Genomic DNA, 15,917 nt, shown 5'->3' on the forward strand with positions numbered 1-15,917 from the left:
CAAATCACTAACCTGACTTCTGAAATATCAGAGAATTTTTAGTATTCTCTTTAAAGCAATGCCCCAAAATAGAAGAGTCTCAAGATGTAAATGGCATTCAGGCATGTGGTCCTAAAGGCATAGGGTGTGACCAGATCTAGGGAAGCAGCAGGTGGGTGCCCAGGACTGAAGCAGAGAATAAAGTGAGATTTGTATTTGGAGTCCTCTTCTGCTCTCCTTGTGCTTTACAAGTTGATGTCCCTTGTCCCTCTGTGGAGTGCAACATTAGCTCCCCCCATCCGTGTATCGTGAGCTCTTCCAGTTGAAAGTGAGGTTCTTCCACCTTCTACTTTCTGCTTACCTGCAGTAGAGAAGAGGCAATACCCCTGTATCCTCTCTCCCCCCATATGGAGCTGTTGTCTGAAAAAAGGTTGCTTAGTTTTGTGTCAGCAGAGAAAGCAAGGAGAGTTGTGATAATGGGAATAAAAGTTATCTGCAATACTGTTTCAGGATGTACTGCTGAAGTGATAGTGTGTTAGCATTTCAGTGACAACTAGTTACATGGAGGGTTTCATACGTTCAAGGGTGAGATTGCTTGTAGTAACACTACACTAGGTATTAGAAGTATACAGGATTAGGTTCTTACACAGATTGTTACACAAAAAGGTTTTGCAGCTGTGTCAAACTTTGGCCATGTAAGATTAAATTAATATTAAACAGATTCTCTCAAGTATTTTCATCCTAATTTTCTATCCTCTGACAAAACTTCCTATCTTTCAGGAATGCTTGATACTAAACACCATTATCTGAAGAAATCATGTAAGAGGAACTATCCTAAAACATGATTTACTGATTTTAAGTATAGAAATGGACTTATATCCCCAGCCTGCCAATAAACTGTCAAAAAACAAAAAAGCTTGTAAGGTGTGGATGAAAAGTGCATGGAGGAGTGAAAGTATGGTGGAAAAATTAAAGAAAAAAAAAGGAAAAAATAAGGATGGGGTCTCAGTTCATATAAATTATTTGATGCCATTATTGGCATGGAGGATCAGGGTTTCACCACCTGCAGTTGGTCTGTATGCAGCCTCAGCAGACAGAGCCGTGCACGCAGTTGTGTTCTTGACCGTTGTAATGAACAGCGGTGATGTTGGTGTTGGCTGTCTTGATACGGGGTGGGTAAGGAAGGACAGCTGTCCTTGCAATTAGTACTTCTCAGCATGTTTCTTCATGGTATGTCTGGGGCTATCAGGCAGCCTGATTGATTTTCTTCAGGAGAAGTCTGCTGACCGGTCACAGTCTGGGGAGAATGAGGCCAGATTGGGGTTTAGTCTGCAGGGACTGGAGGCTTTAGTAGGGATGACCTCAGAGGAAATGGCAACAGATTACTCACAGGTGGAGAAGGAGGGTCCATGAAAAGGTGCAGCTGGGGTCTGTGCTGCAAGTTGCACCTTCTGTCAGTGTGCTGAGAGACCCTGCCAGAGCGGCTTCAAACCTTAAATCCCTCTGTTCCCAAATGCTCTTAATTGTCTGTCTCACATGGGTAGTCCTGCAGTTGCTGTTCTGGGACAAGCAGCCCGTGAGACACGCTGTGCATTTCAATGGACTCCCTGAATAACGTATTCAAGCAACAAAGGCTCACTTCAGCTGAAAAGTTAGGCAATCACATAGATAGCTCTAAACACGCACTTAGAAAACTTACATATGTCCGGTGTTCAAGCCTATGACTTTAACAATCAGTTCCTATTCCATGAAGTTTTAGCCAGTGTGTAAGAAATAACACTGTCATTTTTGCAGAGGTATATGACTTACACAAACTGAGACCCCACCCTTATCTTTTTTTTCCTTTTTTTTTTTTCTTTAATTTTTCCACCATACTTTCACTCTTCCATGCACTTTTCATCCACACCTTACAAGCTTTTTTGTTATTTGCATTCCTCTGGACTTGTATGAGAGAGGTAGACAAAATTCTGTCTTCCTTCAGAAGAAATTCTGTATACTTTTAGAAAGAAAGGTTCACAAAGAGGCTGTTGTGTGTTTACTCAGGGGTAGCATTTAGTCCATACAAACCAAACAAGCAGATGATTACTCTGCAATGCAGGAGTACAGTGACTGTTACTAATAAAGAGTAGTTTAAATAGCTCCAGGATTATGAGTTTATTGATGGTTGTTGATGAAAGCATGAAATCGCAGCAAGCTGGTCAGAATCATTTGAGCATCTTTTCTCCAACACTGAAGCTCATTCTAGCTCTTATCTTTACTATATATAGACAAGCAGGATCTGAAATATGACTGCAGCATCTTTGTAGATGAATCTAACTCAGCAAAGTCTTGACCTCGTTGAAATCTTTAAACACTAGTGCAAATGGTCAGTGTGGTAATGTGTGGCTTCTTAGCTCTTAAATGTTCACAGACAGCTTCTTAGCTGTCTTAAAAATATCCTTGAGATGCCCATGCTTGTAAAATAACCTGGGTGACAGGCTGAGTAAAAAAAAATGTTCACTTTCATTTATTGAGTCTCCTCCTTCGACTGTTTTGTCACTGTAGAAGAACTGTAAAATTACAGTGTTCCCTCTATACAGTATTATTTTTAGCATGGGCAACTCTAATCTGTGGCATGAGAGTGGCTAATTCTGAAGGCTGTCTCTTACCTGAAATACTCAGGGCTGGAAGATGAGTCACGGAGGTCAGATGGAGTAGTTGGAGTTGAAGAGAAGATCAGCTAATCATGTAAATGCTTGCTGTTGGTAAATGCAGAACAGTCACGTTCAGACCTGTAGAGATTGTGTAAAAGAGCCAGCATATCATTACTGAGTTTGAGTGAAATCCAGCCTGGAGTTTGCAGCAGAATTTTTTGAGGCACAAGTGTTTCAATATACCAATGCTCTTTTACCACCAACAGTGTTAGTAATTTTTAAAGGCTTTTTATGGGGTTTTGGGGTGGGCGTGTGGATAAAGGCCAGGAGAACTTTGGACATGCCACTTACTGTAATTTCAGGTTTATCCAAATATTCCTTGACTTGTCAGTGCCATACCGTAGAAATACCAGATAAACTTTTTAGCTGTGACAAGTTCTTTCTTTTATTCTCCTATACTCTTATGGTGTCTGTCTGTGGACACAAATACTCTGCAACAGTAAGGGAATGTCTTCAGAAACAAAGCAGGCATCAAACTTTTTTATGTTTTGATCTGAACCTGTTCCAGTTACAGCTAACTGTGTGCTGAAGAAGACTGTAGAGGGTTTCTTTTCTTGAAATACACATGTTCTTAGGCCAGTGAGACCTGACGATCCAGGTCCTTGGGCAGGGTGCACAGAGGTTTTAACGCTCCTTGTGCTGAAAGCACAGCAATTCTGAGGTTGAAACTGTTGAATAAGCTGATGCCATCAAAGTTTATGGTGCAAGCGACTGAAGAAATGATGGCTAGAAGAGCAGGGGCTGAAATGGTTTGTTGGAGGTAGGAGAGTGACCAACATGGCACTGCAGCTGAAGTCTCAGGATTTGATGGGGCAGGCGCGGGGCGGAGGGGTGTGGATTGCCCTAGCCATGCCTGTCCTGGCTTTACAGTGCGCTTTCCTACTGAGGGTGCAGATGTTTCGTTTCTTCCAGGCTACTGGCTTGAGTGCTTGGCACGAGTAAAGGCTACCAACCAGTACGTATGGATAAGAATCACTGAGCGTAATGTGGGTTCAAAAAGGCAAACCATGGGCATGCAGAAATACTCATATCAGTTCAGCTAGATTGTATATTAGAAGTTATTTTATTCACACCTTTCAAATTTGTCTGGGAGGAAAGCCTGGCATTGCTTTTGACTCATGGATCTGGTGACTGAGATCAGAAGAGCATGGGGACTGTTTCAGAAAGATCTGGCTTAATAAATACACCTATTTGTGAAGAAATATCAGTAGATGTTTGGATGTGAAAACAAGTTCAAAACCCACTATAAAGCAGGGGAAGGCTGACCTCTTTTTAATTTCTGCTGTTTTTCCTCAAGTAAAATTGCCAAGACTTCATTTTAGGAGTAAAAGGGCAGATTAAAGAAAACAAGACATTAAGAAAAGTTATTAGATTTTAAATGAAAAATTACTTTTTCACATCCTCTTACCTGTTTTTCATCTTTTCTTTCTCTGTACCTGACTTCCACAAAACATTTCACTAAGCCAGGAAAATCATCCTTGTAAGACACAGTAGCAAAGCTGACGTAGTCCTACTCAAGTTCTCACAGAGAAGACTAGAAACAAGGGTCTGGGAATTTTTTCTCCCCCCCCCCAATCTCTCTGTGAAGTTCTTCCTGCCTACATAAAATCTGTGAGGCTGCTGTAATCTGTCATTATTGTGCCTGTACTCTTCTGAGGCAGCCAGTAGTTCAGGGAGGAAGAAGGATTTCTGTGGGTGGAAGTCAGGTATCCTCTGTTTGAATGGAGCAAGTGATGTACAGAACAAAAAAAATGTTGTCTTCTCTGTGTGTGTTATTCGGATGCTTGGGGTCTCCACTAAGGCTGCTGTCCAGGGAAAAGGGATGGTGTTTTTTAGAGCCTCAGTCAGACTGTAGTCTAAGGAACTATTTTATCATGAAAATTATGTGTAGGTGTTAGAAGTCTGTCCTAATGGCTCCATCTAATTGTGATTTCAGGCAGAAGCTTTGCCCTTTAGGAGGCTCACAACACATCAGAGCAAACATTTAGCAGTTTAAGGAGCCACAGTCTCGCCAGCAGAGACTCCAGGTCACATTAAAGCCTTGTCTTCGGTGATGTCTGTTGCAAATTCAGTGGAGGCTTTTGGATTCAGGAAATGATAAATTACAAGTTGTGCTATGAAGGAGCACACCACAAAAAACACCTTTACCAAGTAGAACAGACCTGACTTGTAGCTATTAATTTCATGTTGATGTTGCTCAGTGCCCTAACGTGGCTGTGACCCACATGAGTCTAGCTGTTGTCTGGCAATTTTCTGTGTCAGAGTGGTTTAGTGTTGCCATTCCTTGATAAAAGTGTAATATCTATTGAAAATTGAGTTGATTAAAGTTGATTGTGTCTCCCGGACAATTTTGGAAGCTATCTGTTGACTTCCTTTTCTGTTCCCTTTTCTTTTATAAATTTGATGTTACTTTGTAGAAGTCTTAGCAATTAATTCAAATTTTTACTTTGGAAGACATATTGTTTTAAAATCAGTTATGGTTCTGTTGTCTATCTGAAATTTTCCTACAAAATACAATTTCTTCCCCAAGTGTTTATTTGTGAAACAAGTCTAGTTTTTACAGCAACACTGGTAAAAATTTAGCAGACCCCAGAGATGAGTCCTGTCCTGTGTTACTTCAGTATAAATCTGAAAGTTAGCTTGCTTTTATCGCAGGAAGTCTGAAAGAGCACCAGTAAAGCTACAAGACTGAGCATCAGCTGCATAGGTAACCTTTTGCATGGAGATTTTATAATATTGTAAGTTTAATTGCTTAGTGCTGCACTGAGCATCGTTCAAGGGAAGATGGTCATCATTCTCTGTCTTAGAAGCGTCTGCAGTTTAATAGTGAGGTATATACAGTACTTGCACTCTGGTTCAATAAATGCACATGCAATATGAGGAATCCTGCTGACTTAAGTTATGCTTAAGGTTATCCCTGCCTGCAAGTGTTTATATGATTGAGGCTGAAATCCTCTTCATCCACAGAGTAAAACCACCTGAGGTGCAGCGTATCACCAAGTTGTTAAGGTGGATGTGCTGGATGCTGTGGTGGTGTGCACAAGACTGCAATTGTTACTACTTCTGGTTGTTTTCATCAGACGTGGGAAACCCTGGATGTATTTTAGTGTTTAGGGTTTCAGCTCCCTCTCTGGCTGGCTGCAGCTCTCATTGCTGAGCACGGAAGAGTTGCTGTGATGGTCAGTCAAAAACCCCCAAGTGATGGGGGTGCATCTTCTGGTACTCCATACTGAAAAGCGTAAGAGATGAGTCTGGCACATCTCTTACCACCACTCCTGGTTTACTCAAAGCAACCAGACTTGTTGCAGATGTAATTCCAGTGAAATGCCAGGGCAGGATGTGACCCTCCAATTTAATAGCCTCATGTGTCTGTGAGTAATTAAAAAAAACTAGTAATGTAAAGTGAAGGAGTAGGCTGCTTATGTAATTAAATTGCGATGGTCTTTATGTTGCCCTGCTTTGATACCATGTTAACATCTCTTGCAGTGTTTCATGCTTTTCTTTAAAAATGCAGGTATCTGAAGTTAGGTGACTGCGTGACAATCCCAGCTTCTGGTGACAGAGCGGGGCTGTTTCTAACTTCCACAGTTGCAGGAAGAAGGTCATGAAAATGTGGCTTTTCCTCTGCGACTCAAAACGGGGATGAAAAGAGAAAGGTTTTTTTTTTAAAAAGTAACACGATCTTTCAAGCCAGCTGTGTGGCTGACTTTTGACTTTCTAAGTGCTTGGGGGTGGCAATAAAAGGATTAGGTGGTGCAGCAGCCATCTGTGCTCCCTTGCAGAGGGAGAGGCTGCCTTGTGAGAGATGTCTGTCATGTCACCAAAGTTTTGCCTGACCCCAATCCCACCTGTGGGTGTGCTTCCCCACCTCAACACACCGAAAATACTGTTTTGTTTGCAAGTCTTGTGAAGAACATCTCCCTTTGATCGAATGAGTATGGGTGGGGTTAAAGGACTAAAAGCGGGTGTAGTGTTAAAGAAAAAGATATATTGGCCTGTGTCTGCTTGTGGCACGCGTTAGCCTTGGGTTACACGAGGCAAAAAGTGAATATGTTTTTCCTTGGGATTTGTGTGTGCATCTGTGTTCATTCCCCTCCTTTCCTGTCGGTCATCATCAGCCACCTGCACAGAGGCAGGCAGGCAGGTGTATGCACGGGCAATTGAAGGGCAGCTTTGCAAGGCTTAGTTCCCTAGCACATCTGGCTGCCACAGGGTGGGCACGTATGGAAAACACTGTTGGCAATACCAGTCATGACAGTATCGATACCTTTATTGTAGGCATTCATACTGTGTGTTCACTAAAATACAGAGATTTTGCTTATGGTGTATTTTACTGGTGGTGACAAAATCCAAATGAAACACATAGTTGAGAGAGAAGGAGGAGTTTTCACATCGGTCGCAGAGGCATTTTTCTTCTCTGGAACATTAATTTTTTATACATGTGGGTATGGAAATGAAATGTTAAATCACATTTGTAATGGAGCCATTAATGTAACATTGGCCAGAGTGGTGCAGAGTTGACGTAGGCCTTGAGTCTCCCTGGGATGCAATGCACCGGTCTCAGAGGGAAGGCAAAAGCAGTTGCTGGTGGTGGCTGATTTTCACTGTAGCCCCCATCCGCCTGCTCGGGCCGGATCAGGTCCTGCCGGCAGGCAGGGCAGGGCTCACCATGGTGACCAGCCACTTTTTAAAACACAGATTGTTTTAATTTTTTTTCAGTGCTATTGACTGTGGAGGAAGGGATAGGCAGTGGTGTTTTCCCATATGAATTTTAGCCCCTGTACCGAAGAAAGGAGTTGGAAAGTGTTACACTGTCGGAAGAACAGTGAGCACTGGCGAACCATTTGCCCGTGCAGCTCTGTGACAGCTCAGTGCAGAAGGGCTGCTGCATCCCACCTCTGCTCCAGAAGATAAACTCATGAAAGGAAGAATAGCAATGTTTTGGCTTAGACATTTTGCCTTTTGAAGGAGGGAGGTAGAGGCTAATCTATGAGTATTTTTGAAGCTACCTGATTAACAACTCAGAGGTATCATCATTAACGCACAGTGTTTTGTTTTATGGATAAAGGTTCTGATGGAAAAGTTTAGACTGGATATTTTAAATGAACTTTTGAGTCTGTGCTTTCCTGAAAGTACTTTTGATAAGTTAAAATTTGGGGAAGTCATTTATTTGCGAAGTTGAACAAGGAGCATGACTAAAGCCAGTTAATAAATACCAAGAGAGTCCTCTGATTTACAGTTGCTCAGGGCTTGATCTTGCTGTCATTTCCATCAGCTGAAGAACTTCAGATCTTGCATAAACCATTGACTGTATCTATGAGATCTCATTTTCTGAACAACTTCTTGCAAAATACTAGGCACTGTACTCCAGCCCTGCAAATGACTGTGCAGGAGTGTCAACTGGTGGATTAAAGTGGATGTTTGGGCTCATGAATTAAATGGTGTATTTACATGTGGTGTTATTTCGGTATGGGGGTTGGCAGCATTTTGCAAAGCAGCAATTAGCTCTACCTTGAGTAGCTTTGTGTGGCTGTGGCTGGTTTATCTGAAAGCGTGGCGAAAGCACAGGTGACTCGGAGGACTCTGAGATGGGACAAGAGCAGTCCCGAGGCTCCCAAGGGCAGGAACATACTGATCAGTGTTCGCAAGTTTTCATGATTGAGTCACTATAGGGTCATCTATTTTCTAAATGAAAAATGATGCTGAACAAACTGCATGCAAACAAAGGGGAAAATTTCAGATAAGCAGATTTTTTTTTCTGTTTACAGATGAAAATACTCCTGCTGTTCAGAATATCAGCAAATAGAAACTCTTTGAAATACAGCTTATTTAAGATTTGAGGTACCACTGGCAAACTTCCATCTCTGTCCATAGTAGATGAATTGTCACTACACTAAAAATTAAATCTTTTTTGTCCTCCTGGCTTTGTTTTTTTTTTCTAAAACTGTATCACATCACTGTATTTGTGTATCTCGAACATTTGAGATCATCTACAGGGACTGCAAATTCAATTGCTAAAGAAACAAAATAGTCAAGCTTATAGCTGTTGACCTGTTAACTGCCTGTGCTTATTTCTGCCATTTCTTCTTGCACAGCAGTGGCCTGCAAATATACATGGAATGGAAAGAGAGAGCTGATTGGATTAAGTGACTGTAAATGTTGTGTCTGTGGAAATGATATTGTGTAATTACCCCTTTATTTCCATCCTGTAGATATGTTTTTCTATGTTCAGAATTGCTAATGTCCTTTAAGACATTGTGTAGCCAGTTTTTAGCTTTTGTGCATTTCAGATTCCTATAATTTGCCCTTTGTTTATTTCCCCTGACATCTCTAACCATTGCTATTAAAATCCTTGTTTTGAACCTGCTCGTTTTAGATGCCAGACCAGTTTGATCAGACAGTGGTGCTTAACCAGCTGCGCTATTCTGGAATGTTGGAGACAGTCAGGATTCGGAGGGCTGGTTTCCCAGTCCGGAGGCCCTTTCAAGACTTTTATAAAAGGTAAACACACTGACTTGTGCACTTCCGGTGCAAGTCATGGGTACCAAATCAGTGTTCCCGTGTTGAAGAGCAAAGCGAAAACCTAATAACAAAAAAATCATGTGGTGAAAATAGAACTTGTCTCTTAAAGGAAATAATAAATACTTTTTGGTTGCCAGGTATAAAGTCCTCATGAGAAGCTTAACTCTGCCTGAAGATTTAAATGAGAAATGTGCCGTCCTGCTTCGTCTGTATGACAGCACAAGCACTGAGTGGCAGCTTGGAAAAAATAAGGTAAAATAATCTGACTGACCATATTGTGGGGCTGGTGCCTATACAAAGCTGAGGGGACAGGATTTAGACTGCACAGCTGCAGAGATGTAGTTGTAATGGTAATTACTTCTGGCCTTAAAAGAAGCTGCGCATGCCCATGGGTGTTCTTGAAACCTTACAGCAACAATTAATGGTTGTGCTGAGAAATTTGGTGTCTAAGGCACTTAGACACCGACTGGTGATTTCACTCATGGAGAAAGAGACCACTTGAATTTTCTGTCACTGCTCACAAGCAGTAGCGCTGGTGAGGATCAGAACTTAAAGCGTGGTAGCTGGATTTTATAATTTTTAGAAGTATCAAGCATGTGAGGTAACACTTTTCTTCTGAATGGAGCTCCACTCATACTGGTAAACCCACCTGCATGATACCTGCTCAGTGGCTAAAATCAGGGGGAGGAATTTTAGCCAGTGTTCATGTGGCAGAGTTGAGCTCTAAGTGTGTTTGCCATCCTAGTCTGAGAGTCTTTTTCAGAGGTACATTAGACCTCGATATATGTCCTACCAGACAACCTGAACTTTATACTCAACTTTTTTTTCTTAAAAAAAAAAAAAAAAGAAAATTATTCTAATTAAAAAAAATGAAATTTTAATTTGAGAAATAAAGCAATCCAGACGTTTTTGCATGCTCATTTTGCAATTTTCATTTTGAACAACAGCTCTGTGCAGAGCTTCACTTCTTGCAAATTTGTGCTCTTGGACTTAACAAATGATATGAAAGCATTGCATACTCAGGAGAAGATTCCCCACTGCAGGATCTGAGATTTCCTAAATATTAAAAATGCCTGGTGCAAAGGGCTAGAGAGTGGATTACATCCATCAGGCCATTGCTGCCAGGGATCATCCCCCAGGTCTCTGCAGATGGCTTTCTGTTCTTTTTTTCTCTGGGTAACTCATGTTGGTGCTCCCAGGGATGTCATAGTGAAGAGAGCATAAAAAACAGATCCGGAAGTAAAGTTTGCTGAATTATGTGTAACACTTGCAGTCTTCCTGTCAGTTGTTAGAATTGTGAAAAAATTTTCTCATTGCCATAAGATAGCAAAAATATTTTGTAAAATCTGATTGATCTGTGTGTGAAACGCCCTTCCTCCTCGTCCTCTTCTCCCCACAACTACATAGCTTTGAAGGGTTTCCTCCATTGCTCTGCACACTTAAGGAGTCTCAGAGATGGTATTGGGAAAGTTGATTTAATCATTTTACAGTTACTGTAAGAGATAGAATCTAAAATATTCTAACGGCAATGGAAGTCATCTTTCGTCTCATTTTTGTAGACGATGGCTTACAAATAATACAGTGATAACGTTTCACTGCAGAGCTACACTGTGCTTCCCAGTATACTTTCAGATGTAGTATATTAACAGTATTTATGCACAGACCCTGGAGAGTGGGTTGGCATCTTAAGGACATATATTTATCAGAACCTGAAATTGTTTTAACCAGATGCTCATCGGGACCTTGGCAGGAGCCGGAGCTCTGCTGTAACTTCCCTTACTGGGGCCTGGGCTCCTCCTCCCCAGGAGCTGCCTGCACTTTTGTAAGAGTCTTCATAAACAGCTTATTGTAGAAGAGAACAAGAGGGCATTGGTTTCAGACGGAACATGGGATGGGGCACTATCCTGCCCGTGTTATTTAAAAGGGGTAATAACAACATTGCGATGATTTAGCTTCAGTGTGATTTTTTTTTTTTTCTTTTACGTCTCAAGCTGCAATGCACCTGCTCAGGAAAAGGCATTAGCCTGGGCTTAACATGTGCTTAACATCCATTTTTGTTCAGGAAGTAGCTGAATGCCTTTCTGAAGCAGAATTTTGTTGTGTTTTTAAAGCCAGTAAGTGTAGAGCAAAGAAAGGTTTTTTCCATGAGTAAAAACTTTATATAGAAAGAGCTGCCCATTGCAGCTCAGATACTGGAACTTTGAGACCTTCTGTGGGACTTTCTGTGTTCCTTAGTGTTGGGTGATTTGTGGTAAAATGTAGTCCCTTTCTAGCTGCATTCAAAACTCACAACTGTACCTGTTCTCAGGAGTGCTGCTACTTTGCCTTGGGGCTCTTTTTTTCCTAAACACAGTGGGAGAAACTACCTTTTTTCCTACTTGAACACCCCCAAAAGTCTGTTGGTTTTTTTTTTTTCCCCACAGCCAGAAAAAACCCAAAACACTTCAAGGAAGCATTCCTGCTTTTAGATGTCTTTGCAGCCCTCCTCCCTTAGCAGAGCCCACACTGTCCATGCACATTCCTCATCGCCATGTTGTGGTGTGCAGCCTGGCTCTCAGCCCGGATAATCAAAGTGCCACTGAACTGGATATTTCCAGCTGCTCATGTCTTAGAGAGCAGCATGCCAGGCTGCTTCCACCTGTAGCTGATACCAGCAGAGTTAACCTTCAAAAAGGAAAAATTGAGAAGACCTGGAAAGAGCTCTGGCAGCAGATAGCTCACAACTTTGTGAGTGTGCAGTAAAGAGTAGACATCAGGGCAGATGGATGAGGGAAGCTGCATCCCCCATGCCTCTGCTTGGCTGGAGAAGCAGTATCATTCCTTTATGGCAAAATAAGCTGGGTTATCTCAATGTATGTCAACGCTGTGTGGTAAAGCTGCCTCTGAGAGGCACTAGGCAGTCCAGGAGAATGATCCAGGTCAATGCCTGGATGAGAGCCTGGGGAGTGGTCTGCCTGCAGGAGGGCGGATGGCTGTGCTGGGCTGCCTGGCCCCGGCAGCTGTCTCCCCATGTAGTGGCAGGAAAATACAGTCGACTCAACCCGAATATGAAACCACTCTCATTTCTGCTTACTTCTGCAGGATTATAGCAATGTCATTTGAAGCAGTGAGGCTTGTAAGGGGTTATGAAGCTTGATGTTACTGTGAAACAGCTAAATTATCGGGGTGGTATTTCTGCCCCTCAAATTGGGAAGTTCACGCTAAGTCCTACAGCTTCTTTGGCCTGTGTTACTCTTTAGTGGAAAAGGCTGTTTAATGAATCCAGTAATTAGGTTGCTTTTGGAAAAACCCTGCTGCTAATTAAAATTTTCATTAGTGTAATCAGGCTTTTCCCACTGAAATCCAAACTTAGAGGATTATCTACAGGTATTTTCTTTTAAAAGCAATACATTTTGGTTTTTTCTTTTCTGTTGAGGAGGTGGTATGTTTGTCTCTGAATTCAAAGCTAAGGCTTGCTGCTCAGACTGACGTTGGCAGCACCCTGGCTGTCCTTTATATATGATGCTCTCTGCAAATTGTTAAGCCAGAAGTTTTCTTATGTAGGTGTTTCTCCGGGAGTCCTTGGAACACAAGTTGGAGAAACAGCGAGAGGTGGAAGTCACCAAGGCAGCAATGATTATCCGAGCACACATCTTAGGTTATGCAGCCCGGTAAGTGACTAGATGAGAATATTAATAATCAGACTTTGGAATAAACAGGTGGGGTGTCATGGAGTTATCCTTCTGGCACAATTCTTAACTTTTCCTAGAGGCCAGGCATCCAGATCTTGTAAGTGGCTTTTGAAAATACTGGCTGGTATCTTTGCTAGACCTATGAATAAAACAAAAGTGAGTCTGAATTGTTTCAATATAATGAATAGGACAGTATGGAAGTTTGGAGGTCAGCCAGTATCCATATAATTGTATCATGGCATTAGACCCACGGTAGGAACTCGAGCTGTATGGCACCTAGGCGGGCTGCCCCAAGTTACCAGCTGAGATTCAGATTTATCTTTGCTTTGTCATGGTAAGAAATGAGAAGACAAATAAAACTAATCAGTTTGGTTCTCAAAGAACCATGTCATTAGGTAACTGATTAATGTTTCACTTGTTTACCTGGCTTCATGCATTATGTATTAGGTGGAGTTGCTCATCCCATCTGTTTATTTCTCTGCTTTTTCTACAAATCAGTTGACAGTTTAAGGAAACTTGTTTGCATAATGAGGTAATTTCTCTTCATGTGTGTATTGTCCTGTCCTTATATTCTGAACAGTATGTTACTGAAAAACTGTATTCCTTTTTTAATAACAGAGCTATCCTGCTGTTTATGATCTTTCTTTTCAAAGATGTGGGATGACTATCTATGTATATTCTTTCTTTGCATGTGTGCACACACACAGAGCTGTCCTTTTAGCATCTACTTGTCAGAGGCATAAGAACATGTAAGACAGGTAAAGTGCATTTCCTTAATGAAGACACGACAGCGCTGTCATAGAAATGAGAGAATCTCTTTCCTCTCAAAGGGAGGAGAATGCGAACGAGAATGGGGAAACAATCACAGAGCTAGAAATAATAAATTGTTGTGCGACCATGGGCTCATTATTGCAGGTCACCATGGCAAGACCTCTCACAACTGCTCGTTAGTCCTTGTTTTCTTAGATTTTTTTTTTTTCTTCCAGAAAGCGGTATAGGAAGGTTCTCTACCACGTGGTTGTGATACAGAAGAACTACAGAGCATTCAGTGGTAGGAAAAAGTTCCTGTGCCTGAAGAAAGCAGCCATAATCCTTCAGAAGCAGCGACGAGGCCAGCTTGCTCGACGTGTTTACAGGGAGAGACTAGCGGAGAAGCGGAGACAAGAGGAGGAAAGAAGGAAAAAGGAGGAAGAAAGGTGCAGTATGCCGTTTTACATCACTCTCCTCTCTGTGCCATATTAGGTTTTGGTCTGAATAACCTTTATTTCAGGCTATTCTTGATCAAGTGATTCTGGAAACCTTTGTTTCTTTTGCTAAAAGATGCACGTAGCTATAATGGTAGTTTCATATTCACAAATATGTCCTTGGTGACCTTATTTTTGGCTGTCTTTACCATGTGGCAGATGATCTCTGTAAGTTGAGCTATTGCCCTAGAAAGGCATGTGGTGAGCTCATGTTTAGCTTGATTTACTAACTTCTTTTCTTCCCTTGCTTTTAGGGAAAGACAAAGGCAAGAAGCAGAACGTCTTGCCCAGCAGGTAAATTATATTCTTAATGCTTTCAGCCATCCTGTTTATTTGAGTATCTCAACCCAGCCATTAAAAAAAATAAAAGGCATCTGTGGCATTTAAGCTAAACTTATTACAGGAGTTGGCAGATAAAGCCAAAGGAAACTTGATACAGTTGTTTGCATGGAAATTTCTTTCACCTCATGCTTCATTTACTTTCTGGCAAAGATTGAACTTTCTGCAGGTACTTGAGCTTTCCAGTATCTGTGAGCAAATGTAATCATGCTTTCATTTTTCTTTTTCCTTTTCTTTCTGATGTAGGGATAAGGGTCCTTTTAAATTAACAGCATGGTGGGAGCATAGTGCTTTAGAAATAAATAAATTTTTTTAAGGAATCTTGCATTGAGGGGCTTTATTTTATTTTATTTTTTTTTTATTTTATTTTGAACGCAGGCTGAAGAAGAGAGAAAGAAACAGGAACTGGCTGCCATTCAGAAAGCCCAGAAGGAGGCAGAGCTGAAGCAAGAGGTGGAGAAGCAGAAAGAAAGCAGGCAGGTGGAAGAAATCCTGCGTCTTGAAAAAGAAATTGAAGACCTGCAGCGTGTGAAGAAGCAGCAGGAGTTGTCCTTGACAGAGGCTTCATTACAGAGGCTGCAGCAGCTTCGAGACGAGGAACTCCGGCGGCTTGAGGATGAAGCATGTCGAGCAGCCCAGGAGTTCCTGGAATCTCTGAACTTTGATGAGATTGATGAATGTGTCCGGAACATTGAGAGGTCTCTCTCTGTGGGCAACAGCTATGCTGCTGAACTGACTGAACAGACTGGAAATGCCTGCAGTGAAAAGCCCAATTTTAACTTCAGCCAGCCATATCCTGAGGAGGAGGTAGATGAGGGCTTTGAAGCTGATGATGATGCATTTAAGGATTCGCCCAACCCAAGTGAGCATGGCCATTCTGATCAAAGGACCAGTGGCATCAGAACAAGCGATGATTCCTCAGAAGAGGACCCTTATATGAATGATACTGTGGTGCCAACAATTCCTGCTGCTAGCAACACCATGCTTATACCTCCTACCCATGATACAGTCAGTCTCCACAACTCTTCAAGTGGTGAATCCACATACTGCATGCCAGAAAATGTATCATGTAGACCCCCAAATTCTGTGGAACTTATTTCTCCTGATGGAGACTATGATTACGACCAAGATGATTATGAAGATGGTGCTATTACTTCTGGTAGCAGTGTGACCTTCTCTAATTCGCACAGTAGCCAGTGGTCACCGGACTACCGATGCTCAGTGGGGACATATAATAGCTCTGGAGCATACCGATTTAGCTCTGAAGGAGCTCAGTCTTCTGTAAGTATCATTGTTTTTATTATCTAATAATTGATATGTGCTTTCTGATTATTATCTCTTTTTTTCCCAGTGTGCAGCCATAGAGTCAAAGTAGTTGTTCTTACAAATGTCTGTGTTGTGTAGTTCGACTTGCTTCGACTGTGTATGGATGTAGTTGTCTGTTGCCATCTAGATGCCACTGGGGTGAG

General features: G+C 41.8%; 1 protein-coding gene across 1 annotated transcript in view; it reads left to right on the forward strand.

The window, feature by feature from the left end:
- The window catches only part of MYO10 (myosin X), a 173,078-nt gene that overhangs the window by 130,178 nt on the left and 26,983 nt on the right, over positions 1-15,917 (forward strand). Inside the window, exons 20-25 of the mRNA XM_074873964.1 lie at positions 9,049-9,173; positions 9,332-9,446; positions 12,738-12,844; positions 13,852-14,061; positions 14,364-14,403; positions 14,827-15,729. Coding sequence (XP_074730065.1) covers positions 9,049-9,173; positions 9,332-9,446; positions 12,738-12,844; positions 13,852-14,061; positions 14,364-14,403; positions 14,827-15,729 — 1,500 coding nt within the window. The remainder of the gene's footprint in view (positions 1-9,048; positions 9,174-9,331; positions 9,447-12,737; positions 12,845-13,851; positions 14,062-14,363; positions 14,404-14,826; positions 15,730-15,917) is intronic.

This window comes from Strix uralensis, chromosome 1, assembly GCF_047716275.1.
Source record: "Strix uralensis isolate ZFMK-TIS-50842 chromosome 1, bStrUra1, whole genome shotgun sequence".
Taxonomy (NCBI): Eukaryota; Metazoa; Chordata; class Aves; order Strigiformes; family Strigidae; genus Strix; species Strix uralensis.